Source organism: Catharus ustulatus, chromosome 1 (genome assembly GCF_009819885.2).
Source record: "Catharus ustulatus isolate bCatUst1 chromosome 1, bCatUst1.pri.v2, whole genome shotgun sequence".
In the NCBI taxonomy this organism is placed as follows: Eukaryota; Metazoa; Chordata; class Aves; order Passeriformes; family Turdidae; genus Catharus; species Catharus ustulatus.
This window is the reverse complement of record NC_046221.1, coordinates 134,901,814-134,923,852: the sequence shown is the minus strand read 5'-3', so window position 1 is coordinate 134,923,852 and position 22,039 is coordinate 134,901,814. Positions and strand designations below refer to the sequence as shown.

Sequence of the window (22,039 nt, the reverse complement as noted above, 5' to 3'; positions counted from 1 at the left end):
CTGCGAGCCACGCTCTAAAATCCAGGCGCCTGTTCCACACGGACACCCCACGGCCGAGCTGGGCGGCTGCGCTCACCCTCGGCCCCCACGTCCCATGGGCACAGCGAGGGATGCGCAGGAACTCCCGAGCGGTTCGTGCAGCGCTGCTCTCGGTGCTCTGCGCTCCCCGCTCGGCACCCTCGCACCCCTCCCACGTCCAGGGGTGCCGGTTCCCGAGGGCTCCGCCGTCGGGAGACCCCGGCCCCCCCGCGCCGGGCGGGGAGGGCGCGCCGGGGCCCGCGGAGAGGGAGGGCAGCGCCGGGGGGAGTGGCCCGGCCGGGACGGCCTCATAAATAGCCCTCGGCGGGGCGGCGGCGGGAGGAGCCGTCGGAGCCGCCGCTGCCGTTCCGCGCCGGCCGCGGCCAGAGCCGAGTCAGGACCGCGGACAGCGCCCCCCCCCGCGCCGCCCCGCGCCCACCATGACGGCGGAGACGCACCTGCAGGGCGTGGAGATCTCGGCCGCCCAGTTCTTCGAGATCTGGCACCACTACGACTCCGACGGTGACTCCTTTCCCTCGGGGGCGCGGGGGGCGAGGGGGGCGAGCCCGCGGGAGGCTGGGGGTCAGCACGGCTGCCCGCCCGGAGCCGGCCCGGTGCCCGCCCGCAGCCCCGGAGCCCTCAGGGGCCGGGCCGGGCGAGGTGCGCGGGGAGCCGCTCGCCGGGAGGGAGAGCCGGGTCGGAGACTCCCCTGCCGGCGCTGGAGAACGGAGAGAGAGTTTGGAGGGAGCGGTGACGGCAGCCGTAACTCTTTCTGTTGTAGGCAATGGGTTCATGGACGGGAAGGAGCTACAAAACTTCATCCAGGAGCTGCAGCAGGCGCGGAAGAAGGCAGGCTTGGTAGGTTAATGTTTCGCCCCGCTTTTCCATCTTCTTCGGGAAAGAAGAGCTTTCTTGAGCAAACTCCAGTTTCCCGGTTCCTCTGTTCTCTCTTGCCATCACACGGTTCATGCGCCTGCCGCACCGGGCAAAGGGAAATAGCTTGGTTAGAAATGAGCAGGTTGCAAATCAGATCAATCGTCTGCTTTGGAAAGGTGAAACCAGAGTCCACCTCACTGATGAGCGGCTCCCGCTCATGCCTTGCCAGGCTACAAGCTGATACTTCTGACAGTGCTCAAAAAGAAAAGTCAAGAAATGTATGGATGCTCTCTTTTTGTCTCGCATGGGACCTTATCCCATTGCAATTAATCTTATATGATCCAGATATGTACTCATTAAAACTGGCGGGGAGAAGGAGGGAGAGGAGAGAAAAAAGAGAGAGAGAAAAAAATCAAAAGAAAAAAGAGGAAGAGAAAAACCTAGAACTTCAGAGTAGTTGGACTCTTAATTTCACACCTAATGGGCAGCATGGGCTGAAATGCGTTTCTGCCCCTTGGTGGTCACTAAATAGATCTGCAGATGACTCCTAAACACTTACTGCTCTTCAGTAAGAGTATCAAATCCAGTCTGTTTAAATGGCTTAGAGAGGCAGCAAAATTTCTGGCAGTGTTGTCAAAACACTTCTGTGTGTGAGTTATCAAAACATTAATTATTAATTTCCTCTAAACTATACCCATGCAGGGAGGAAAAGAAAAGGGAGAAAGAAAGAAATTAAAGATTCCGTGTAAAAATACAGCCACTTTTAGCATCAAAATCCAATATATACCTTAATGGAATCAGTCTAAATGAATCTATGCTGAAAGACTTTTGAAGAAAAAGAAAAAAAAAGTAAGTGGATGATGTGTGCATGAAGGAAATAGATTAATACTTCATAGTAAGAATGCCTCCAAATTGAGAAATAGTTTTTTGACAATTAGGTTCGCTTTTAAAGTTCCTATATCTTTTAGACCTAAATACAGAAAAAAAATTTAATATGACTAATTGCTTTTGTGGAAAATTGTATCATATAAATTGTATGAGTGCAAACTTTGCACATATGAAAATGTGTCTCCCAGCAATGCCTCTAATGTTACTGCAGGCTAGGTAGCAGTTAATTCTTATTAGAGACATTGGTGTAGGCTCTCATTTTCCTGAGTGTAAGTTCAAACTAAAATTAAAATAAGGCAAAATTGAAGTTAAAAAAACACAAAACAAAACAGAAAATTCGGAAAGGAATGTGGGTTTTTTTAGGAGGAAAAATAGCTATTTTTTTTACAGAAAAGATTAAACAACTTCAATGAGTTTCAAGTACTGCAACAGAGCAAATCTGTCTTCTGTGCTAAAGTGAGTGCAGGAAACTTAAGTTTGCTTGGTAGAAAGAAGATATTAAAGCCTCTTTATATTTAGTATGAATGACATTGTTAGTAGAAATGCTAATATATTATTGAGTAGCTAGAAATTAATTGGAAGCTCAAGGTAAAAAATAATTTTAAGGTTAGGATCTTTTTTCTCTTGAAGCAATTGTGCATCTCTTAAAAACATAGCCTACTCAAAGCAACACAGAAACCCTTGCAGGATTATTCTTATGTGCTACAAATGTTATAATGGATGTGGGTTTTTAAATAACTCATGCTGATATCTGACACTATATTCTAAAAATGCTGAGATGTTTAAATTTTTCTGTCCCATTTCTCTGATCCAAACCTAGCTTTGGAGTGTTCTGCTGAAAAGAGCACTCTACGGTAGCAAAACCAAATCCAGCACCTGGGCTGTGGGCTCTGGAGTACAGCTATGTGTCATCTTGGGTTTCAAGTCTAACCTGATTCTTGCATTTTAAGGCTCATTTGCTAAACAAGCATCTCATTAGTTCATTTCTTGTCTCACGGGATACTAATTCAGTATCTTTGAATATCTATTCTTTTGCCAGAAGGGACACATTGAGAAACTAGTGTAGGTTATATGTCATTTCCTTGTCTGTCCTTCTTTTAACACCCCAAAGCTTCTTTGTCATCATTAACTTCTGGATTTCAGGTCACTCTTCGGCTCACTATTTTTGAAATATTCAATTATGCATTCTTCATAGCTGGATTTTACATCAGTCATGCCATATGCATTACAGAATTACATTGATGCTGTCATTGAATAGGATGGTTTAATATTTTCCAATATTCTTCCCAACTACAGAACTGTTCTAATTATGTTCTGATGCTAATCCTTGTATTAATCCACTCAGTAAGCCTGTACTTTCACAGCTGCTTTTTCTCAGACAGAGAGGTAGCAGACTAGCACCCCAGAAAGGAGGGAATGTCTACTCAGAACTTTTATTGCTTGGGCTTTGGTAACGTTTGTCCTTTTTGCTTCCTGCATTATGGTAGATACTGAATTGATCTGGTATAACTTCAACCATGTTAAAATAACTTATTTTTAAAGATAAAAGCTACAAAAGTGTATAAACATAGCTTCTGTTTATTGTGACCCACATTTGTGCAACACATTCTCTATTTGGGTGTGCCGATTGCCAAAAGAAACTCTGGGATATGAGTGACCAATGCAGAGGTTGAGAAAGTGTCAATAGGTGGACCTTGTCTGAGCTATTCCACACCCGTTTCTCACTTTCCCTGCCTGTATAGATAATGACAATATTTCTCCACAGAAGTATGTGACTTATGAGTACAGTTATGTGACTGTTTCTGTAGTGCTAACTAGTCTTACATTTTCAAATCATATATAAAAACACTAATTATTTCCACTTGTGGGAAAAGTATCTTTTCTGAGGTATCTGAGGTGTGAAGGGCTAATTTCTTCTTCATTTCAAAAATTAAGCACTGCATCTCTATCAGGTTTAGGACTAAGCTTGGTTAAATTTAGGCTTTAAACACTAAATTTAATGTTTTTGAGCAAAAATATTTATTTGAATAACATAACTCTTCAAGCAGCTCATGAGCAGGTGAACACCAAAAAACTCACTATAATTTCTGAGCAATGAACTAGAGAGTAGCTTTTCTGTAAGTTAACCTGTAATCAACTGTGCCTTCTTCAATGACTGGACACTGTCCAGCACTGCAGAGCTGCTATTAGAAAGATTAGTAAAATATTTAACCAGTACTAATTAAAATCCAAGTGTCTAATTCTCCATTCTATCTGCTAAGCAAACTTGTCCTCACTGGGATCATTAGATGAAAGGTGACTTTGAAGTCCATTATATTAATAACCGCATCTCTAATTAAAGCCACAGCAAATTACTAACCTGCTATGGATGACTTTGACAGAAATAGGATACTAGGCCGTGACTGTGTCAGCTACAAGGAACTGACATTTTAGTTAGCTTTGGTAGGTGAAATTTGGGACAAGCTACAATGGACTTTGGACAGCTGAGAGTCTCCGTGTCTCCAGTGAGAAAATCATTTAGGTCCTATATAATCAGATCTATTATCACAACTAAACCTCTAATTTCTAAAGTCTGACGTAACTTCGTCTATAACTGTAGAATCATCCATTGTTTCAATATAACTGTAACCCTATTCTTGCTGAATGGTTTCACTAGCTTCCACCTCTAAGAAATACAATGAAAACTAAAAGTTTAATCAGTATTAAAGGCTGATGACATATCAAAGAAAGTCAGGTCAAGTTGAAGTGTGAAATTGAATATTTAGATATTTACGCCATAGCCTAGAATGGAAATAGTCTTTAGGAAACAGGTGCTATAATTTATATGGACAACAATGATGGCATTATTCTAGATTTAAGGTACTGCTTAAAGTTTTCTCCCACTTAAATCTCCCTTTCTACATTTAAGCAGTGACATTTTGATTCTGTTTCCATGATAACCAAATACTAAACAGTGAAAAATATGATACCGTGATGAGATCTTTTAAGAGTAAAATAGCATCCATTGTTCAGGAAAAATCCACTCAAAGATGTGGAAAGACTATTTTGGTGTTCAGATGTATTATACTGAATTTTTTTTCCTTATTTTGAAAGATTTTGCACTGCCTTCAAGTTACTAATTTAAAAATGAAAAGTGAGAAAACGGGGTCATAATTGCCTATGAACTTCAGTCACCATCCTAAACAAAGAGACAGTCAGACACATCTTCCAACACATCTGTCTTTATAATTTTTTTCATTTTGTAAATTATAATACCGTTCTAAGTATTTAGATGCCAGTTATTCACACCGGCTATAATATAATTCCCTAGGAAGTAAAATTTATCCGAATGACATTATTTATGACAAAAAAAAGCTCATTTTTATTTAAACTTGATGAGTGTAGCTGCAATGTATGAGTACTTCATTAAATGTGGTATATTATTTGTCAAATAATAGATTATTCAAGTATGTTTACATATGATTATTGTATTTTAAAGTAATGATTCTATCATTGTAACTTTGTAGGATTTAACACCTGAAATGAAAGCTTTTGTGGACCAATACGGGAAGTCTACTGATGGAAAAATAGGTATAGTTGAGGTAAGACAGTTGCTTTGTAACTTGAAGAAAATACATTTAGCACAGAACAATGTGAGCATAATATGCCAATACTTTGGGTTTTTAGATACAGAATATTTCTTCCTTGCCCTTAAAATCTTTTATTTTTTCTTTTCACTAATGAAACTTTTTCATTCCTTACCACATTGCAGACATTTCACAAGTCCCGTAACCTTCCTCTCTTTATTCAATACAAATAAGCATCACCAGCAATTTAAGTTTTCTACAAAGCAGATAAAATTTCTATTTTAGAAATTTAAATAAAAAGGTAATTTGATGTAAAGTAATGTGATGTAGTGCTACCTGTGGTTTTGAACTCATGCTCTGTCACCATTCCTAGTAGTGATGACAACATCCGAGTGAACTTTATTGGGCCGTCACTGTATGTGGTCTATTCTAAAAAACTCAAAATATGGTAAGTCAGCATGTTAATCATGACTGAAAAAGAATTTCTTAGGATTTCCTTTCTTGAACTCTTAACAGAATTGCAACAGAAAATTCTTACATTCCCTACTTTCATTTTCTGAAGAGGATGAAGATAACCAGCTTCTCCTCTACAGGTGCTCAACAATTCTATAGCTTAGACAACTTTCTAGGGAGGGGGGAACCATTGTGTTTTCTCTAAATTACACTCTTCAGCCCTGCAAGTCAAAAAGGAGAGTTTGTGGGGTTATAGGGTTACAGTTTGAGAAGTCACTTCTCTGAGCTCAAATCAATGACTCATTTATGTCACTCTGACTGCATAGAGACCACAGTTTTATTATTAAATGATATTATATTTTTTCTGGATAATAAGAAATCTGACCTAGAGAGCTAATTAAGAAACAGCTGGAAACAAGCCAGGCCTGCAAAACTTCTACAGTGACCAGCTTTGGGTCAGTATCTAATTTTAAAACAGAGGACTGAGTAGAATCTGTAGAAGTCAATAGGAAGTGCCACTGCTGATACGGTAGATCATTTCAAGATACCTTTTCTCCTCTGTCATGTGTCTGAATTTTATATACTTGTTTAAAGGCATATGTAATTGTGACTAAACTACTACAGAAATATGAACAACTTATTTCGCTTGCAGCCACAATTGATTTTTAAAAGTGCATCTTTTAATAACACTTAGCATTGATCAAATTGCTTTGCATCTAGAAAGAAGTAGTGTTTATTTGGCAAAACATTTTTTTGTTGTTTTGGACTAACAAATGCTAATTTATTTGTTATTGAAGAATTTTATTTAAACTAGTCTTTTTCAATATTATATAGCAAGCACTGATGCAAGAAAAATGTGTGAACAGTGCCTGAAAAAGACTGTGCTTCTTCGCTTAGGAAAAGATGACTGAAAGTTTTGCCTTTCAAATTCTATTTCTAATTCTGATATTGACTCAGTGAGGGAAGATGAGCAAATCCAAGTGGGTCTGATATGGCTCACCACCCCCAGTGAAGTGCCAAGCATGCTCAGCATCCACGGAAGCAAGTGAATAGTGATAGTATGGAGTTCAGTGACTGAAGGGACTTTCTCCCTTAATATAGCAGTTTCCAAACCCAATAGCTATATTTTGTTTCCCTTACATCAGCATGAAGCTTGATTTGGAAACTGCTGATGGGACTCATGAAATGTGCAGAGCAGTATGATATAAAAGTTGGTATTTGGACTTAATTCTCCTTCCTTATATTAAAGGAATTATCCAGTATTTCCAGATTGTTCCCATTTACATAGTACATCAAAGAGTTTTTCTGAAAATTGTGTGAATGCTGTCCAAGAAAACTTATGTAAAGTCATTCAGACTCCCAGCCCTCAAAATGAACACCCAAAGACCCAGCCTTTGACAAAGAATGTGCCAGCCAATAATGAGTTTTCAGGAGAGGTCTGTTGACTGAGATAAAGAGGAGGCCTGAGTGGCTTCACAGAGGAAGAAGTGGATTTTCAGCTCAGATTAAGTGTTGATTCTGTCTTTGCAAGCACACTGCAGTTAGTTCCCTGGCTATTATCCAGTGTCCTCCAGCTAAAGGCAGAGCCTGACCTGCCCACTTTCTTGCCATTGTGTAAGAGACCTTTAATTCACCTTTTGTACTCATTGAGACCAATGCTTTTACTAAAATGTGGCTGTAAAACCCAAGGTTTCAAAACTCACAACTGCAGCAGTTACACATTCAAATTATTTGAAGATTACTGCTGCCATAAAATCGACTACTTACTAGCCTAAATTATTCTTTGTACTCCCATGCTCTATTATGGGATTTTAAAAAGCAAATTCACTTTATCAGGTGAAATGAATTTTAAATAGCATTTAATATCAATGGAATTTACTTAGAGAAAAATGTCTAGAAAATAGTTCTGATATTGTTTTAGGTACTGAGAGTGGTTTTTTGCTAGGTAGTCTCTAAAGACACACTTCAGCTTGCAGCTGTCCAGAGAGGAGTCAAACCAGTCTCAGGCTGTGTAGTTGTCCTCTATTGCTTGTGGTCCAGAGATAACCAACCATCTCCATAAAAGCAGCAAAGCTCAAGGCTCACTAAACTACTATTGCTGCCATACACAGACTTGCAGTGGTCTGAACTCCTGCTCAAACACGCTCACAAAGCCCCCCTATGCTTATCCCCACTAAGGAGTCATCACTTAAAAGAGCACCAGGTTTCCATCTTTCTTCTTGGTAGTGGTATAAATCTGGGACTGGGAAGTTGAACCAGTTTCCCAATCTACTCATCTCTTTAATACTGCAGCATTTTTTACAAAAGGCAATTTCATGCTTTCCCCTGAGACTTACAAAGGGTGAGAGGTATAGCTTAAAATAAGGTAATTTTCTTCCAGAGGTAATATATTCTGTGCCTCAAATACAGTTTGGTACTGCTAATAAGCTGTTAATGATCCTTTGGACAGTTACTATTTTACTGTGCCCTTGCAAAATTCACAGGAGTTAGCTATGTCATTGAACGACATCTTTATTTATATTTTCCAGACAAGCAAATCCTTTCCCATTGTTACAATCAGTCACTTCTCCCAAACTATCTTTGTTATTCTAAATAGTTCTTCCATTCAACATTTGCTGTTAAATAAGAGTGTATTCTAACAATCAAAGCTTTCCTGACATGAGAGAAATAAAGACTTTTTTTTCATAAATCAGGACTAAGTTACACACACTTAGCTGTGGCATACACATAAATATATACTTACCCATACGTGTATGTGCTATTTATAATGGAGTAGGTTTTGAAAGCTGCTGACAAAAACGCATTTCTTAGGTTGATTTTGATTTCATGTTCAGCTACTTGGCAAAAGCACTCGGAAGGCTCTGATGGGCCTGACAGCCTGTTATCAGCTGCGCCATTTCTGTAAGGAGAGCGCTCTGATGTGTCTTTTCAGCCGTATCAACACTAAAAGAATTTAACTGAGTCCCTGTAATGTATGATTTTAGAGAAACAAGAGATATGTCTCTGTATCTTTGTTGTGTCTGTGGGGTGAGAGCTGAAGTCGCTTATGGCTCTGCTGGTTCCCAACGAAAAAGCCTCAGCAATTAGGCAATAGCACTGAAATAGGCAGAACAAAAGATGTGAGGGTGTGAAACGAAAGCAGAAAAACAAAAATTTGAATCGAGTTTTTAAGATGGGACTCCAGAAAGTCTGCAGATGTCATTTTACATAAAAGAATGCAGCTAAGAAATCTGTCTTTCTCCATTTTCTCTATAGTAAGCACAGCTGGTCTATTCTTAAAGTAAAAAGTTTTTTTTAAATCAAAACATATTTCATACATTTTGAGGATAGAAAAAAAATTGAGCTTTTGTTAAAAACAAATCATGATTTTACATTAAATTATACAGAATACTTTCCATCTTCTACATTTGTTGCTTGCCAAAATTGAGTTATAGCAAATGAACATTTTCAATAATCAGTTCAATAATGTCTGATTTTAAAAAAGCCTTTTGTAGAAAAGAGGCATTGGAAGAACCATCCCTGGTTTAGCAGAGCTAAAAGCCCTCTTGATTTCTTTCTGGTATTTATAGCTCTTTTTGAACACATCTCTGTGAGTGACAAATGAGAACTGCCATCCCTTACCCTCCCTATTTTATTTTTTTTTTCTCCTGGCTTTTCCTTATGTTTAACTATTTACATTACACACATGTTCTTCATGTCAGTGTTCCTTTCATTCTTGTTTTTCCTTGGTATCTGAGTAGACTGTACTTCTAAGTTTCCTAATTCATTATGCTTCACACTTATCCTCTGTGAATCCTTGTGTTATGCTTTCCCTTCATGCTGATTCAATGGATTTTAATACAGATCCTAATTCTGCACGGACGATTTTTTTCCCCTTTCCCCAGCTACCCTTTTGTTAAAGTGCTACCTCACTCCCTTCTCTCAGACCTCAAGTTCTGTTTGACCTTGGTGACTATGACAAAGCTGCAAGCCAGAAGCCTTTCAGAGGCATCGTCCAAACACTTCAGCTAGCAGGATGAAGCTTCCAAGTGGGCCACGATACGGCAGCAGCAGTATGAACACAAAGAATTCCATGCAATTTAAAAATCTTCATGCTCTATTACAGGCTCAGCTGGCCTAATGAAGAGCCAAAATTTAATCTTTCTGAAATTCTCTTACAGCTTGCTCAGGTATTGCCAACGGAAGAGAATTTCCTGTTGTTCTTCCGATGCCAGCAGCTAAAGTCAAGTGAAGATTTCATGCAGGTACAGTATGAAAAGTTGCCTGTTGTGAAACCATCGAAGACCCATTTGCCATAAACTTATCATTAAAACATCCACATTCTGATTGCAGACATGGAGGAAATATGACAGCGACCACAGTGGCTTCATTGATTCTGAGGAACTTAAGGTAAACCAATATCTATGAGCATGCACAACATGAGAACAGGTGTTGGATTACAGCCTGTGCTGCTATCTCTTTCTTCAGATACCCACCTGCGCATTTTTTTGCATTTCAAACTTGGCAAAAAATGCAATACAATTAGATGATGTTGTTACCGCCAGTAAATTACTTAAAGTGAAACTCTAATCTGATCAATGTTTTTTTAAGCCATGTTTTAATTCAGATTAGTGTTGGTATCAAATGACTTAGGGTACCAGGTAGTTTAGAAGGAAGAATTACTAAGAAAGCAAGATGAGTCTCTGACAGCTATGCTGGTTATTTTTTTGCCTCTTAAGGAAAAGTGCTGCTTTGTTGTGTTTTTCTATTGAGAGCATCACTACTATTAATCACTATGCTGCTGAACAGTTGATGCTGTGTCAAGTACCACATAACCCTACAATTTCCTAACTGTAATACTGTTAGACTAACACAAATGGAACTGTGCTGCCTCTACTTGGTTAACCTTGTAGGATTTTGGTATCAGCTTTAATATGCACAAATAAGAGCAGAATTGTGGTTAACCATCTCAGCCTTGCACAGTTAAGAACTCTTGAAAAAAGAGTGATTTTATTTCCCTAGTCATGCAACAAACATCAATTGGTCAATGCTGAGTTAGTGTCACAGAATCACAGGCTGGTTGTTAGGAACCTCTGGAGGTCATCTGGTCAAGCAAGACCACTGAGAGCCAGTTGCCCAGGACCTTGTTCAGATGGCCTTTGCATGTCTCCAGGGATGAAGACTCTACAGCCTCCATGGGCAATGTGTGAATGTGTGCCAGTGCTGTGTCATCCTTGCAGTGAAAATGTGTTTCCTGATGCTCAGAGGGAACATTTTGTGTTTCACTTTGTGACCATTGCCTCTGGTCCTGTCAGTAGCCTAGCTCCATCCTCTTTGCACCTTCTCTTTGAAGTATTTATATACTTTGATGATGTTCTCCTGAAGCTCCTCTTCTCCAAACTTAAGCATCCTAATTCTCTCTGCCTTTCTTCATAGAGCGGAGATGCTCATATACAACAGCTTTCTGAGTAGAAAGGTGCCATTTTCCACAGTTCAACTGCATTTGATTCATTATTGTAGCTTTACATTCAAAGGAATCAAAGCAATTCATTGCAAGAGAAAGATCTAGAAGTGTTTATCCATCTAATTTGGACTATTTTGTCCATTTGGCATAAAGAGCAGTGATGTAAGTTTTAAATAAAGCACCAAGAGATCAAACTGTTCAACATCTTTACTGTTCTGCTCAGAAAAGGAATCCATGACAGAAAATTCTCATATTTTTTCCTTTTCCCTTTCTCTTTTGAGTTTGATATCTGTGTGACATTTGCTGAGGATCTAAACTTAGTGTAACCCTCAGGCAGACAAGCCCATTCTTCTGCTGACTGGTTGCACCAGGTCGGTGTATTTAAAGTTGGTAGGATCAGGAGAAGGTAGCACTTGAGAACTCTCCAGCTGTTAGATGATGCCTGCTGACTGCTGTATTTTAAAATAGATTTTAAAAGGCAGGGCTGATTGAGGGCCAGCTAAAGAATGAATGATTTTAACTGAATCTCTAACGGTTCATCTCTCTTGTGCTGTGAGGTTTCATTTGCCTCAGAGAAAGAGGTCATTTTAGCACTGAAAATAAGACATAAATGTCCAGTTTTATTTTTAGATCAGTATTTCTTGGCAAGCCCAAGCATTTTTAAGTATTTGCTATGGGAGGAGTACACCCACTTGCAACTTTGTAAGTGAAATTTAAGCTGGAATCAGGAAAACTTTCTAACAATAGTAATGGCAGGAGAATGTGTTGTCTAAGGGGGGGCAGACTCTTCAGCACTGCCTGTATTTAGGAAAGGTTTGGCAATAGCTCAGACCAGAGAGTACTTCAGAAAGTTTAGATAGATAGAGTCCTTTTCTTGAGACATGCGCTGAATAGCCTTTTAATTCCCCTTCCAGTTCTATTTTCCATTGAAGCACAGAAGATTAAACATTTTTCTGTAACACCAATTCACAACATTTCAGTCCTGTTCTTCATTACACAAGCTACCAGGAAGGGCCTCCAGCGTGGAGGGGGCCAGGCTAAAAGAACTACAGTGGGTGTTAGTCATATGACTATTGACATATTTGCATTCAGGTCCAGGAATACAAGTTTAATTTTTTATAAGCTCTCACATTTTCTATCTCGAAATGTGGCCAAAATTCTGTGAAGATAATGACACTCCAACTGATTACGGGAATTAGGTCCTTCATCAGGTCTTGTAATGTCCTTGCTTTACCATTTGGTATCTTCCCTTTCTTGATGTCACAGATCTAGTAGGAAATTTTAAAACACTGAATGGGTGGAAACCATCTTATTTTTTGAAGTAAAAATGCCTGGTGTTTCACATTATGTGACACCAAATTCTCATTCAAAAATGCAATGAAATTGGCTGCACACATTTAAAATACAAGGTAGGAAGAAGCAATGTTCCCTTCTAGCATCAGGTACTGCCATAGGCAAGGACGAAGCTCAATTAATCATTGATCCTTTCTGTAAAATTGTTCCAATGCTGCAAGAAGTGATTAGGCATACAAGCTTTCAAGGAGATTCAAGGTTAATTGGTTTAGTTTACTGATAGTGCTTGTTAAGAAGCAGTATACTTGAAAGCAAACCTTTTTCCAAATTCACAAGAAATGGCGTATGATGCAGGAAGTTTTATTAGGTACTTTTTCCAAGTAAAATGCAATATACTTGAACTTACCAAAAGAAACATATATTTTTAGCTGATAATAACTAGTTTTTCCTAGTTATTGGGAACTTCAGTAAATTTACTTCAGTAAATACTAAAGTGGAAGTAAAATAGTATTTCTCATTCCTTTAATCTGAAGTTAGCAAGTCAAACATTTTATACTGTAGATAAAAATTCACCTATTACTCTATTTATTTTAACAGAGCTTCTTGAAAGATTTATTACAGAAAGCGAATAAGCAGATTGAAGACTCAAAGCTAACAGAATACACAGAAATAATGGTAAGTTCATTTACAGGCATAATGGGCTAATGGGCAGTTTTCAGTACTGCTCAAAAAGAAAAGTCCAGGAATTTTTAACCTTCTTGGTATTTATAAAATATCATACCATGCCATTGTATTTTCCTTGTTTTGCTCCCTTGTGCCACTAGTTGTAAAACCAAAGTCTCCACATTTTCATAGGAGCAAAATTGTTCTTGTCATAATTATATTATTGTGTTTAGATCAAAATAATTTGGTGTTACTTTCTATATTTTGCCTTCTTACAGTGCTGTGGTGTCTGTCTCTTGTCTTAAAAGCTATGGTGGCTTCCTTAGGTTTACAAACATCTCACACTTTCCTTCTCCCCTTGCTTCAAGAAAGATAAATTGATGTTTTAGCTCAAACATAGCAAAACTGTTGCTTTCCTGGCCTTAAATCAGCCAATCCTTGAAGCAATCTGTCCATTCTATTGCTATGGTACTCCATGGTAAGGACCAGTATTGGCTTCTGCATGGGCTTTTCAAGAAAAAAAAAAGAGAATTCTGGTCTCCAGGAAATGTATAACACTTTTTTTGTTTTGTTTTATCAGCTAATTGTCATCCTAAAATACTTTTAACAATCAAAAATATGCTAGAGAGATGCACTAGCCCTCAAACTGGCTTAAGATTTCTGAACAAAACTTGTGTTTTCCGTGGAAAAAGTCTGCTGGTTCATTGTACCATTTGCATAGAATTGTCACTGTTCATCCACTGCTGAAAATAACATTTCCATTCAGGGAGCTTTTTGACCTCCATCCTAAAGTGTGCTAAAATTCTGGCCTCTGCAGAGACACACAATGACAAAGAATTTAGTTCTAAGAGAAAAAAATTAGCCCAGATCTCCAATCATCTCTGCAGAAAACAGAAGGATGATAAAAAAGGCACAATCCTGAGCAGCTGCTGGCAGGCAGGGGCAGCCACTAACAACTCATCAAAATACAAAATAAGTTCACTTCACAGCTGCCACTGCTTACCTCCCTCAAATGCAAATCTGTTTTCCTGGTAAATGCACACAAGGCAGATGCTTTTATACAAAGAAAAGACGTGTTAAAAGGAACCATGGTATGTAGAAATAAATGTTTGTAGAATTGGTCACTTTTTTCTTGGTATCCTTTGTCATTGGTTGTGTATTAACAAAATGAAATTAGGTCTTTTTTCATTGCGTTACATTAGTTCCCTCTTTAAAAGGATATACGTTTATGTATATATGTCAGTACAGGATGTTGCTTTTCCTCTTATCTATAAATTACATCTAAAATTACTGTGATTGTAGGTGATGTGATGGAGTGTGGGTGGTGGTGCTTTCAAAACAATGCTTTGTAGTCTGCTGCTTTTGAGACTCTTTTATACAGCAAGTGCAATAGAACATTCAAAAGTAGAAAAATTGAACTATACAGACATAAAACTGGAAGAGAAAGTCATATGCAGGAGCAATATCTTTATCTATTTCTAACAAATATTAGAAGCTGTTCATGTCTTTCAAGTGGCAGAAACTCATCCTTTCAAGGCCTCAAAGGAGAACACTAATAGTAGAGTTATTAAAAATTATTAGAAAAAGTAATCACTTATTTTTTGAAGTTATATTAACATAGTTATTACTATAATTTAATTATGCTTCTTTGGAGAGATTTCCCATTTTCATACCATCAACAAAATAGGATCATCTGCAACATCTGTTCACTTTTTTTTTTTTTTTAATATATCACAGTAACAAAATATTGTCTTTACTTAAATACTTAGACCTAGTTAATTGAATGAAATGTCTATTCTTTTCTGGCTTGGCAATTGAATGCCTTGCATTCTATTGCACTTTGCCCAACAGTTTTTTCATCTTCATGAATACAGAATAATGATTCTATTATCGAATCATGACATGAAGTCAAAAGTAAATTATCACATCAACAGTTCTGTTATTTATAAATAATTACATGCACATTTCTCATACAAGACATTCACTCATCAGTGTAAGCAGGTTAAGACCTACCTACCACAGGTTAATCAGAATTGCTCATCTGATTTCTTATCAAGATTTTGCAGTAGAATTAATTACTATAAATTACTTAGTACTTAAAATAAATGTATTACACAGCAAACGTGACCTGGGGACATTGTTTCATGACAAAGTTAATTGGATTTAAGTTTACCAAATAAGTGTTTTCTTCATTAGGTTGATTAATTTTGATTAGCAATGTAAAATTATATATTCTTTCAGCTCAGGATGTTTGATGCAAACAATGATGGAAAGTTGGAGCTTACTGAACTGGCCAGGTATGTCTTCTGTTTCTTTTTACAACAAATATCATATACCAAGTGCTGTAATGGGAACAGTTAAATATTCTGACCTTTTTTTTTTTCTCTCCAAAGACTACTCCCTGTACAGGAAAATTTTCTTATTAAATTTCAGGTATGAATATTCACATTCTTCAGGTAACCTGTTACCATCACACATAACTGGTGTCATTAATGTGTTTGTTTTCCTTTTGGCATTTAGGGTGTCAAAATGTGTGCAAAAGAATTCAATAATGCCTTTGAGATGTATGATCAAGTAAGTCTTTAAAAAATGTTTTTATTAATGGCGTATTTAATTAGCACTTATTTTGTGAATTTGTGGAGAACTAGCCATAGCCTCTGGAATTAAAAACAAATGTTTAAACTTACCTTTAATGGTATTTTTCAGGATGGCAATGGCTATATAGATGAAAATGAACTTGATGCCCTACTGAAGGATCTCTGTGAAAAGAACAAAAAGGTAATCCTAGAGGGCTTCTTTCCCCTTTAGAGATTAGATTTAATTTGGATTTTAAGGACACCTTAATCCACCCTAGTAAGATAAATATAGAGCTTCTAAGTCATAATTCCTGAAGTCAAAGCACAACTAAAAATTGTGGTGGAAATAATAGCAGTGTAAATCCTGAACTAGAGAAGTTGTGATTACACAGTTACACTGTCAAGAGCTTGCTTGCTTCTGAGACACCAGCTAGCAGCAAGCAAACATATGGCTATCATATATGTTATATAAATCACATACAAATATGTAAAAACATTTTAGTGTGTTACTGTCCGACAGGCTGAGAATACCTGGGATATTTTCTCATTTCCTGCCATTGGAAGTAAACTTGTTCATGCTGATAACTAAACAGGATTATAAAGCATTATCTGTTCTTTAAATAGGAATTAGACATTACCAACCTTGCAACATACAAGAAAAGCATCATGGCCTTGTCTGATGGAGGAAAGCTTTACCGAGCAGAATTGGCTCTTATTCTCTGTGCTGAGGAAAACTAGAGCTCTTCTATCATGTCCACTTAACTAGTGATGTACTCTACACAATAACTGTGCACTATAAGGGAGTAGGCTGTATTTTTAAAATGCATATAGAAAATTAGCCAGGATGTGTGGCACATTCCTTTCAGTTTGTTTCTATACTGTTTGTAATGTACAGTTTTTGTAACAATAAGATTGATAAAGAGAATGTCAGTGTTTGGGCAAGTCTGTATATTCAAAAAGAAACTAAATATGTCAGGGTTGGCTTTGGTTTTGGTTGGGTTCTTTTCTCTCATAAACACAGCTGGAGAAAAATTAAACCTGCTGACATTGCTGTGGTCATCATATCCTTTGACACTTGCAACATTTCTTGTTAAACTACATAACAAAAAGATCTACACATATCTTGCCCATAACAAATAAATGTGGGGTTCTAAAATATAAAACATGAATAAATATGATCTAGGTCTGAAATAGGAAAGAGACATTGGCATGTCTGATTTTAAAAATTTAATAAGGCACTAAGAAATATTTTCAGTTGTTAAACCACCCACTTACAGGTCTGTACTCTCTGCAGTCTTACAATTACTCTTCTCATTATGAATTCATAGCATATAGACAAAGCGTTTATCTGGAATAGATCTCCATGCAGTAGTTGATAAAAATATAGTGTTCTCAATCTAGCTGTTTTACTGAATTTAAACATAGATACTTCAGAAATAAATGCCTTTAATCTGTCTTGAAATCCTGGCTAAATGACAGGTAGTATAGTTAATACACAGATTAACATATGATATTATAAGTGTACCTTTCATGACTATTGCTGTGTCAGAGAATATGACAATCCATTTTCTAAACTATTTTCACATTTTGCAGGTTATAATTATTCTAGTAAATTGCTGTTTTTACATCATATTCTGTGTAATCAATAATTAAATTTAATATCCTAAGACTGTTGGTGTCTAGTTTGTGTATCTCCTGGATTCTTGTATCTGTACCGTGTAAAGAACAAACTGACTATTTTAAAAAATGTGCCTCCTTGGATCTTACACTAAATTACTAGTCTATCTCACTAACATTAAAATTTGACATTAAATGAAGAAAAAAATACTACAGATTTTTATAACAATTTAGTAATTTAGTTTACATGGTGGGCTCTGCATTTTATTATATTAGAGATGTATTTTTTAAATGGGAACTATACTATGAAGCAGCCCTATCTTCTTGCATCCTTGGGTTTTTTGGCCTGGCTCCCTTTTTACTTTACACCAATTTTATGCTAGACAACTTCATGAATGTCCAGGCTACTGCTCCCAGTAAGTACTGGAGAAGGAAGGAAATTGGGCTGTGTCTTAAAGCCAGTAAACCTTTGCTGCCTCCATGTACAGCTGTTTCAGAGGCAATTCCAGATTAGCAGATTAGCTATATAAAATTTATCAGATGCATTTCTGTGTCTTATTTCACAAATGGAAGCAAATGCATTTTATTTGAAATGTGTCTCAAACAATGAGGCTCAATCCTTCAAGATCACCGTCAATGAACTCCCACTGAAATGAATCCTTGAATTCCTCATGTGAACTCAAGCAAATAAATACCATTTCAGGAATGGCCAAATGGCCTTGGGCTCTTTCCAGGCTGAGCCTCAGAAAGTTAAGGGTTAGGTATGTGTGCTGGATGGGGTCTTGCTGGGAAAAAAAACACACAAAAAAACTAAAATAAGGTTAAGCCAGCTTATTCTCACTGTTTTACTTCCACTCCATGCACAGTGATCTACGTCTTACCTGCTTGTCTCCTCTTTTCTCTATGCAATGTGAAAAACAATTGTGTATATTAAGTGAAGGAACAGTGAATCTGCCTATCAGTACAATAAATGATTGATATTGTTCATACTGTCCATGTGAAACCCTGGATTTTGCCTTATTTTAACATTTCAAAAGCGTAAAGAAAAACCCCCAAACCTTGAGTGTAAAAATACGTTTGCTACATTATTACAGTGAGAGATAAAGCTTTTAAAGTGTTTTGACAGAGTCACCACAGAAACTGTATCTGTCTTCCTGAACATGAGTAAAGGTAATTGTCACAGATCCGTTCTGAAGCCACCCTTGTGCTACTGCTGCTGCCCACCAACTGGCTCTGCTGCAGGGCACAACAAAAAAAATCAGCTCTCAGTTACCCACAGGCAGGATGTTTCCTGCAGTTATTTCTCTTAAATAAAATCTGGATTGAAAGAAAGCAATTTAAAACCCCAGTTCTGGCAAAGGTGTCTACTGTCATTGCAAGGCAAATTGTGACAAGTGGGGATAAGTCAAAACTGCTGCTGGGCAGACATTTTTAAATGTCAGGGTTAGGGCAGAACAAGGCATAATAATAAGAGAGATGATGATAGAGAAGACTTCTTTCTCCTGGTAGACATCTGGAGACCATAGAAAAGCAGAATTGTAGCATGCACAAAGATTAACTACATGATGTAGTGCAGGCATGCCATATTCCAGCTAAACAGAAACTGAGACAAAACTACTTGGGATCCCCTTTACTGAAGCTATTGATCATTTTGCTGCCTATAAATACATTATTTATTAAAATAAACATGCAAATAAGCAGTCAAGCTAACAAATACCAAAACTCAATCTCCTACAAATTACAAGTAAAATGCCGTAAAATATTTTAGCCCATTCTAGTTTAAATGTGTACAGATTAAAACTTAGCATAGCACTAGGTATTCAAATCAAAGAAGGTGATCTAGAAATTTTCAAGCACAAACCAGCAAACTGAAAGAATAATAACAGTAACTATGAGGCCCTTCATAAACCCTTGGTATTATAAATGCAGTGTTTGCTGACATAAGTAAACCTTAACAGTACCAGGTCAGGCAGAGTGCCTGCTTCCACCTGGGCCCACACCATTGTAAATCAGGGCATCTCAGGGGCCATTAACACTGCCCAGCTATATAGAGAATATCATGTGAATTTCCCCCAACTTAATCAAGATTGAACACAACCCTTGAAACAAATACTTGAGCTTTCTTTTGTTCATTGCTGCACTGTTCTATCATCAACAGCTCATGCACAGTATAAAGCACTGATCTAATCCTCCCTGTTTAGAACTTAGTTATCAGCCTTTGAAAAGATTATCCACACAAGCTGATGAAATTTCTAAACACCATATTCCATGGGCAAATGTCAAATACAGACCAGGGTGCCGACAGCCATCAGCACTTTTATGCAAAATGAACCTTGTCAATGAATAAAATACATATACACTGCTGCTAAACTCCCCTTAAACCTCGATTAAGGCTTTGGGTTTTTTGCATAGGGTTTGGTTTTTCTGACTTTTACTAAGTCCTCATCATAATCATGGTACAGCCACTGATTATGGAGGGCAACTGAAATCCACCTCTACTTGCTGTGTCTTTGAAAAGATACAGAATGCATACTTGGGCACCTGGATATACATGGCCTGATTTTCTGAAGTGTTGTGCACCTCCAGTTCCTTCTGAAACCAACTGAGGTTCTACACCAACGAAAAAGCAGGTCAGTGCACTCAAATCCCAAAGACTATTTTATTGCATATTAAATGGTCACATAAAAGACTGCGGAGTTACCTTTGTTCAAGTGGCATTACTTATTTAGCAGTTACAACACAAGATGCTCCATGGAGTTAGACAACGGTACAAATCTTCTTGCAGTTCAGTATCTTTAGTTACATGTTATCGGTATGGGAAAAAAGAAAACATAAATGAGCAGTTCACATGCCCATGAACTTGGAAGCCGGTATAGACAGCTAGGAACTGTCAGTTCCCTCAAACAGTATCATCCTCTGTTTGTAAAGCAAATCCTCAACTTGGCAAATGCAAGAAATATTCTCAACAGTAATTAAAATATTCAAGAGGAGAGATTGACAGCAATTCTGGTATCATAGTGAAGAGGTAATAAAATAGATTTCTCTCATTTGCAATCTTAAATGATCTTCATAACTTGTTGATAAGCCCCTACCGTAGCACAATACCACTTTTGCAACACTGAATTATTCTAAAAAATTGTAACAGGTTCAAAGACAGTAAATCACCAGCAGAAAAAACAGGGCAATTTCAAGATTTAATTAAGCAGACAAGATGTACTTTTCAGTTGAAAAAAGAAAATTAATCCCCTTTGTGGGTGTCTCCAAGTTGAGTTCATGGAAGTGGTAACACCTTTCACTGATGGACCATGCAAAAGTAATTTTTAAAATAGTATTTGGATTTTAAGGAAGTATCCTTGTGATGCATGAAAATTAAACTGCCTCTGCAACCCTGCTGAGTCCTGTTGCAATCTCCAGTGTACACCATCATCTTTTCTGACATATTCCTTCACCTTCTTGACCCTCCAACTTCATAAAATGATTATACCACAAAGCAATACTTTTTTTCATCCTTCTCCTTACATCGTGGTTCCCTGGCAATCCCCGATAGGGTGAGGAATGTAATAATCTCAGGGCAAATATGCCAGCCTGAGACAGCATGGACACTCTCCTCCCAGTTTATCTATGTTTGGAATAAAGTAGCTGTGCTGACCATGCTTTATGTCAGTCTGTGAGTAATACAAAGCTGTGGGACATGCTTATGGGTTGGACACCTCTTGGGTTTTAGAGATATTTTATGCCTTTTTCAGGACAGTCTAATCCTCATCAGCATTTAATAAGAGCTGCTTTTAGAGTTTCCAAATCAGACATTGGGTTAGCTAGTAGCTATAAAGCTTCTCTCTTATTCTTTTTCTGAGGTCAGGTATCACGTGTTGCTACTTCAGTAAGATGTGGTATTTAGGCAAAACATAAATTTGAGATGTTTAGGATTAACGTTTTCATGGTGATGTTCCTTTCCTGTCCCTACCAAGTCTAACAACTCGTACTGAAGGAAATGTGTCCCAGACAGGCACATTCTCCTGCAGCAGTGGATGACAAGATCAGTTATTTTTTTTCATTTAACTAAGTCTATATATTAGCAAATATTTTGTAAGTTAAGTAACATGTAACTCTTAAAACATATGCCATTTCTAAAACCTGCATCAGCATACTGTATATACCTTGTCAAGACAAAATGCTCAGCATCTAAAAGCAGCTAACTTGTGTAATTTGAAACTGACATTAACAAGATAAAAGAAACCCTATTCTTATTACAGATTTTAATTAAAACTTCAAATGTGCTTTCTGGTTCCATCGCTTTAAAAATTGGTTTTTTGTCACTTTACAGTTAATAATTCATTTAACTATGAACAGTTAACAGAAGCAGTACCCATTTCTGCAAATGACAAACATTCTGTTAGTAAATAAATTCCCAGTATCTCTTTACAGGACAGGCTTTAAGAGGCCTCCCTTCAATATTTTGTCCATATCAGATGAAACAAATCTGCTATCCTGTTACTATATATTGCTATGAACTATGTTACTATGTTACATGAAGTCTGTGATAATTTCACATATTGAGCATGGTTATCTCCAGTCTCAGTCCAGTACTTCAACCACATGACATGCTTAGCTATAGTAAGTCACAGAAATCCGCAGATGCAAAAGAG

At 37.6% G+C, this 22,039-nt stretch overlaps 1 protein-coding gene across 1 annotated transcript; it reads left to right on the top strand.

Annotated features, from left to right (window-relative positions):
- The first annotated feature begins 361 nt into the window (after positions 1 to 361).
- CALB1 (calbindin 1) lies at positions 362 to 18,387 on the top strand. Its single transcript, XM_033082225.2, has 11 exons — positions 362 to 540; positions 800 to 876; positions 5,289 to 5,363; positions 9,962 to 10,045; positions 10,134 to 10,190; positions 13,135 to 13,212; positions 15,442 to 15,497; positions 15,594 to 15,633; positions 15,721 to 15,774; positions 15,907 to 15,978; positions 16,401 to 18,387. The coding sequence occupies exons 1-11, from the start codon at positions 459 to 461 to the stop codon at positions 16,512 to 16,514; spliced, it is 789 nt and encodes a 262-aa protein (XP_032938116.1). The 5' UTR covers positions 362 to 458; the 3' UTR covers positions 16,515 to 18,387.
- Positions 18,388 to 22,039: the final 3,652 nt, after the last annotated feature.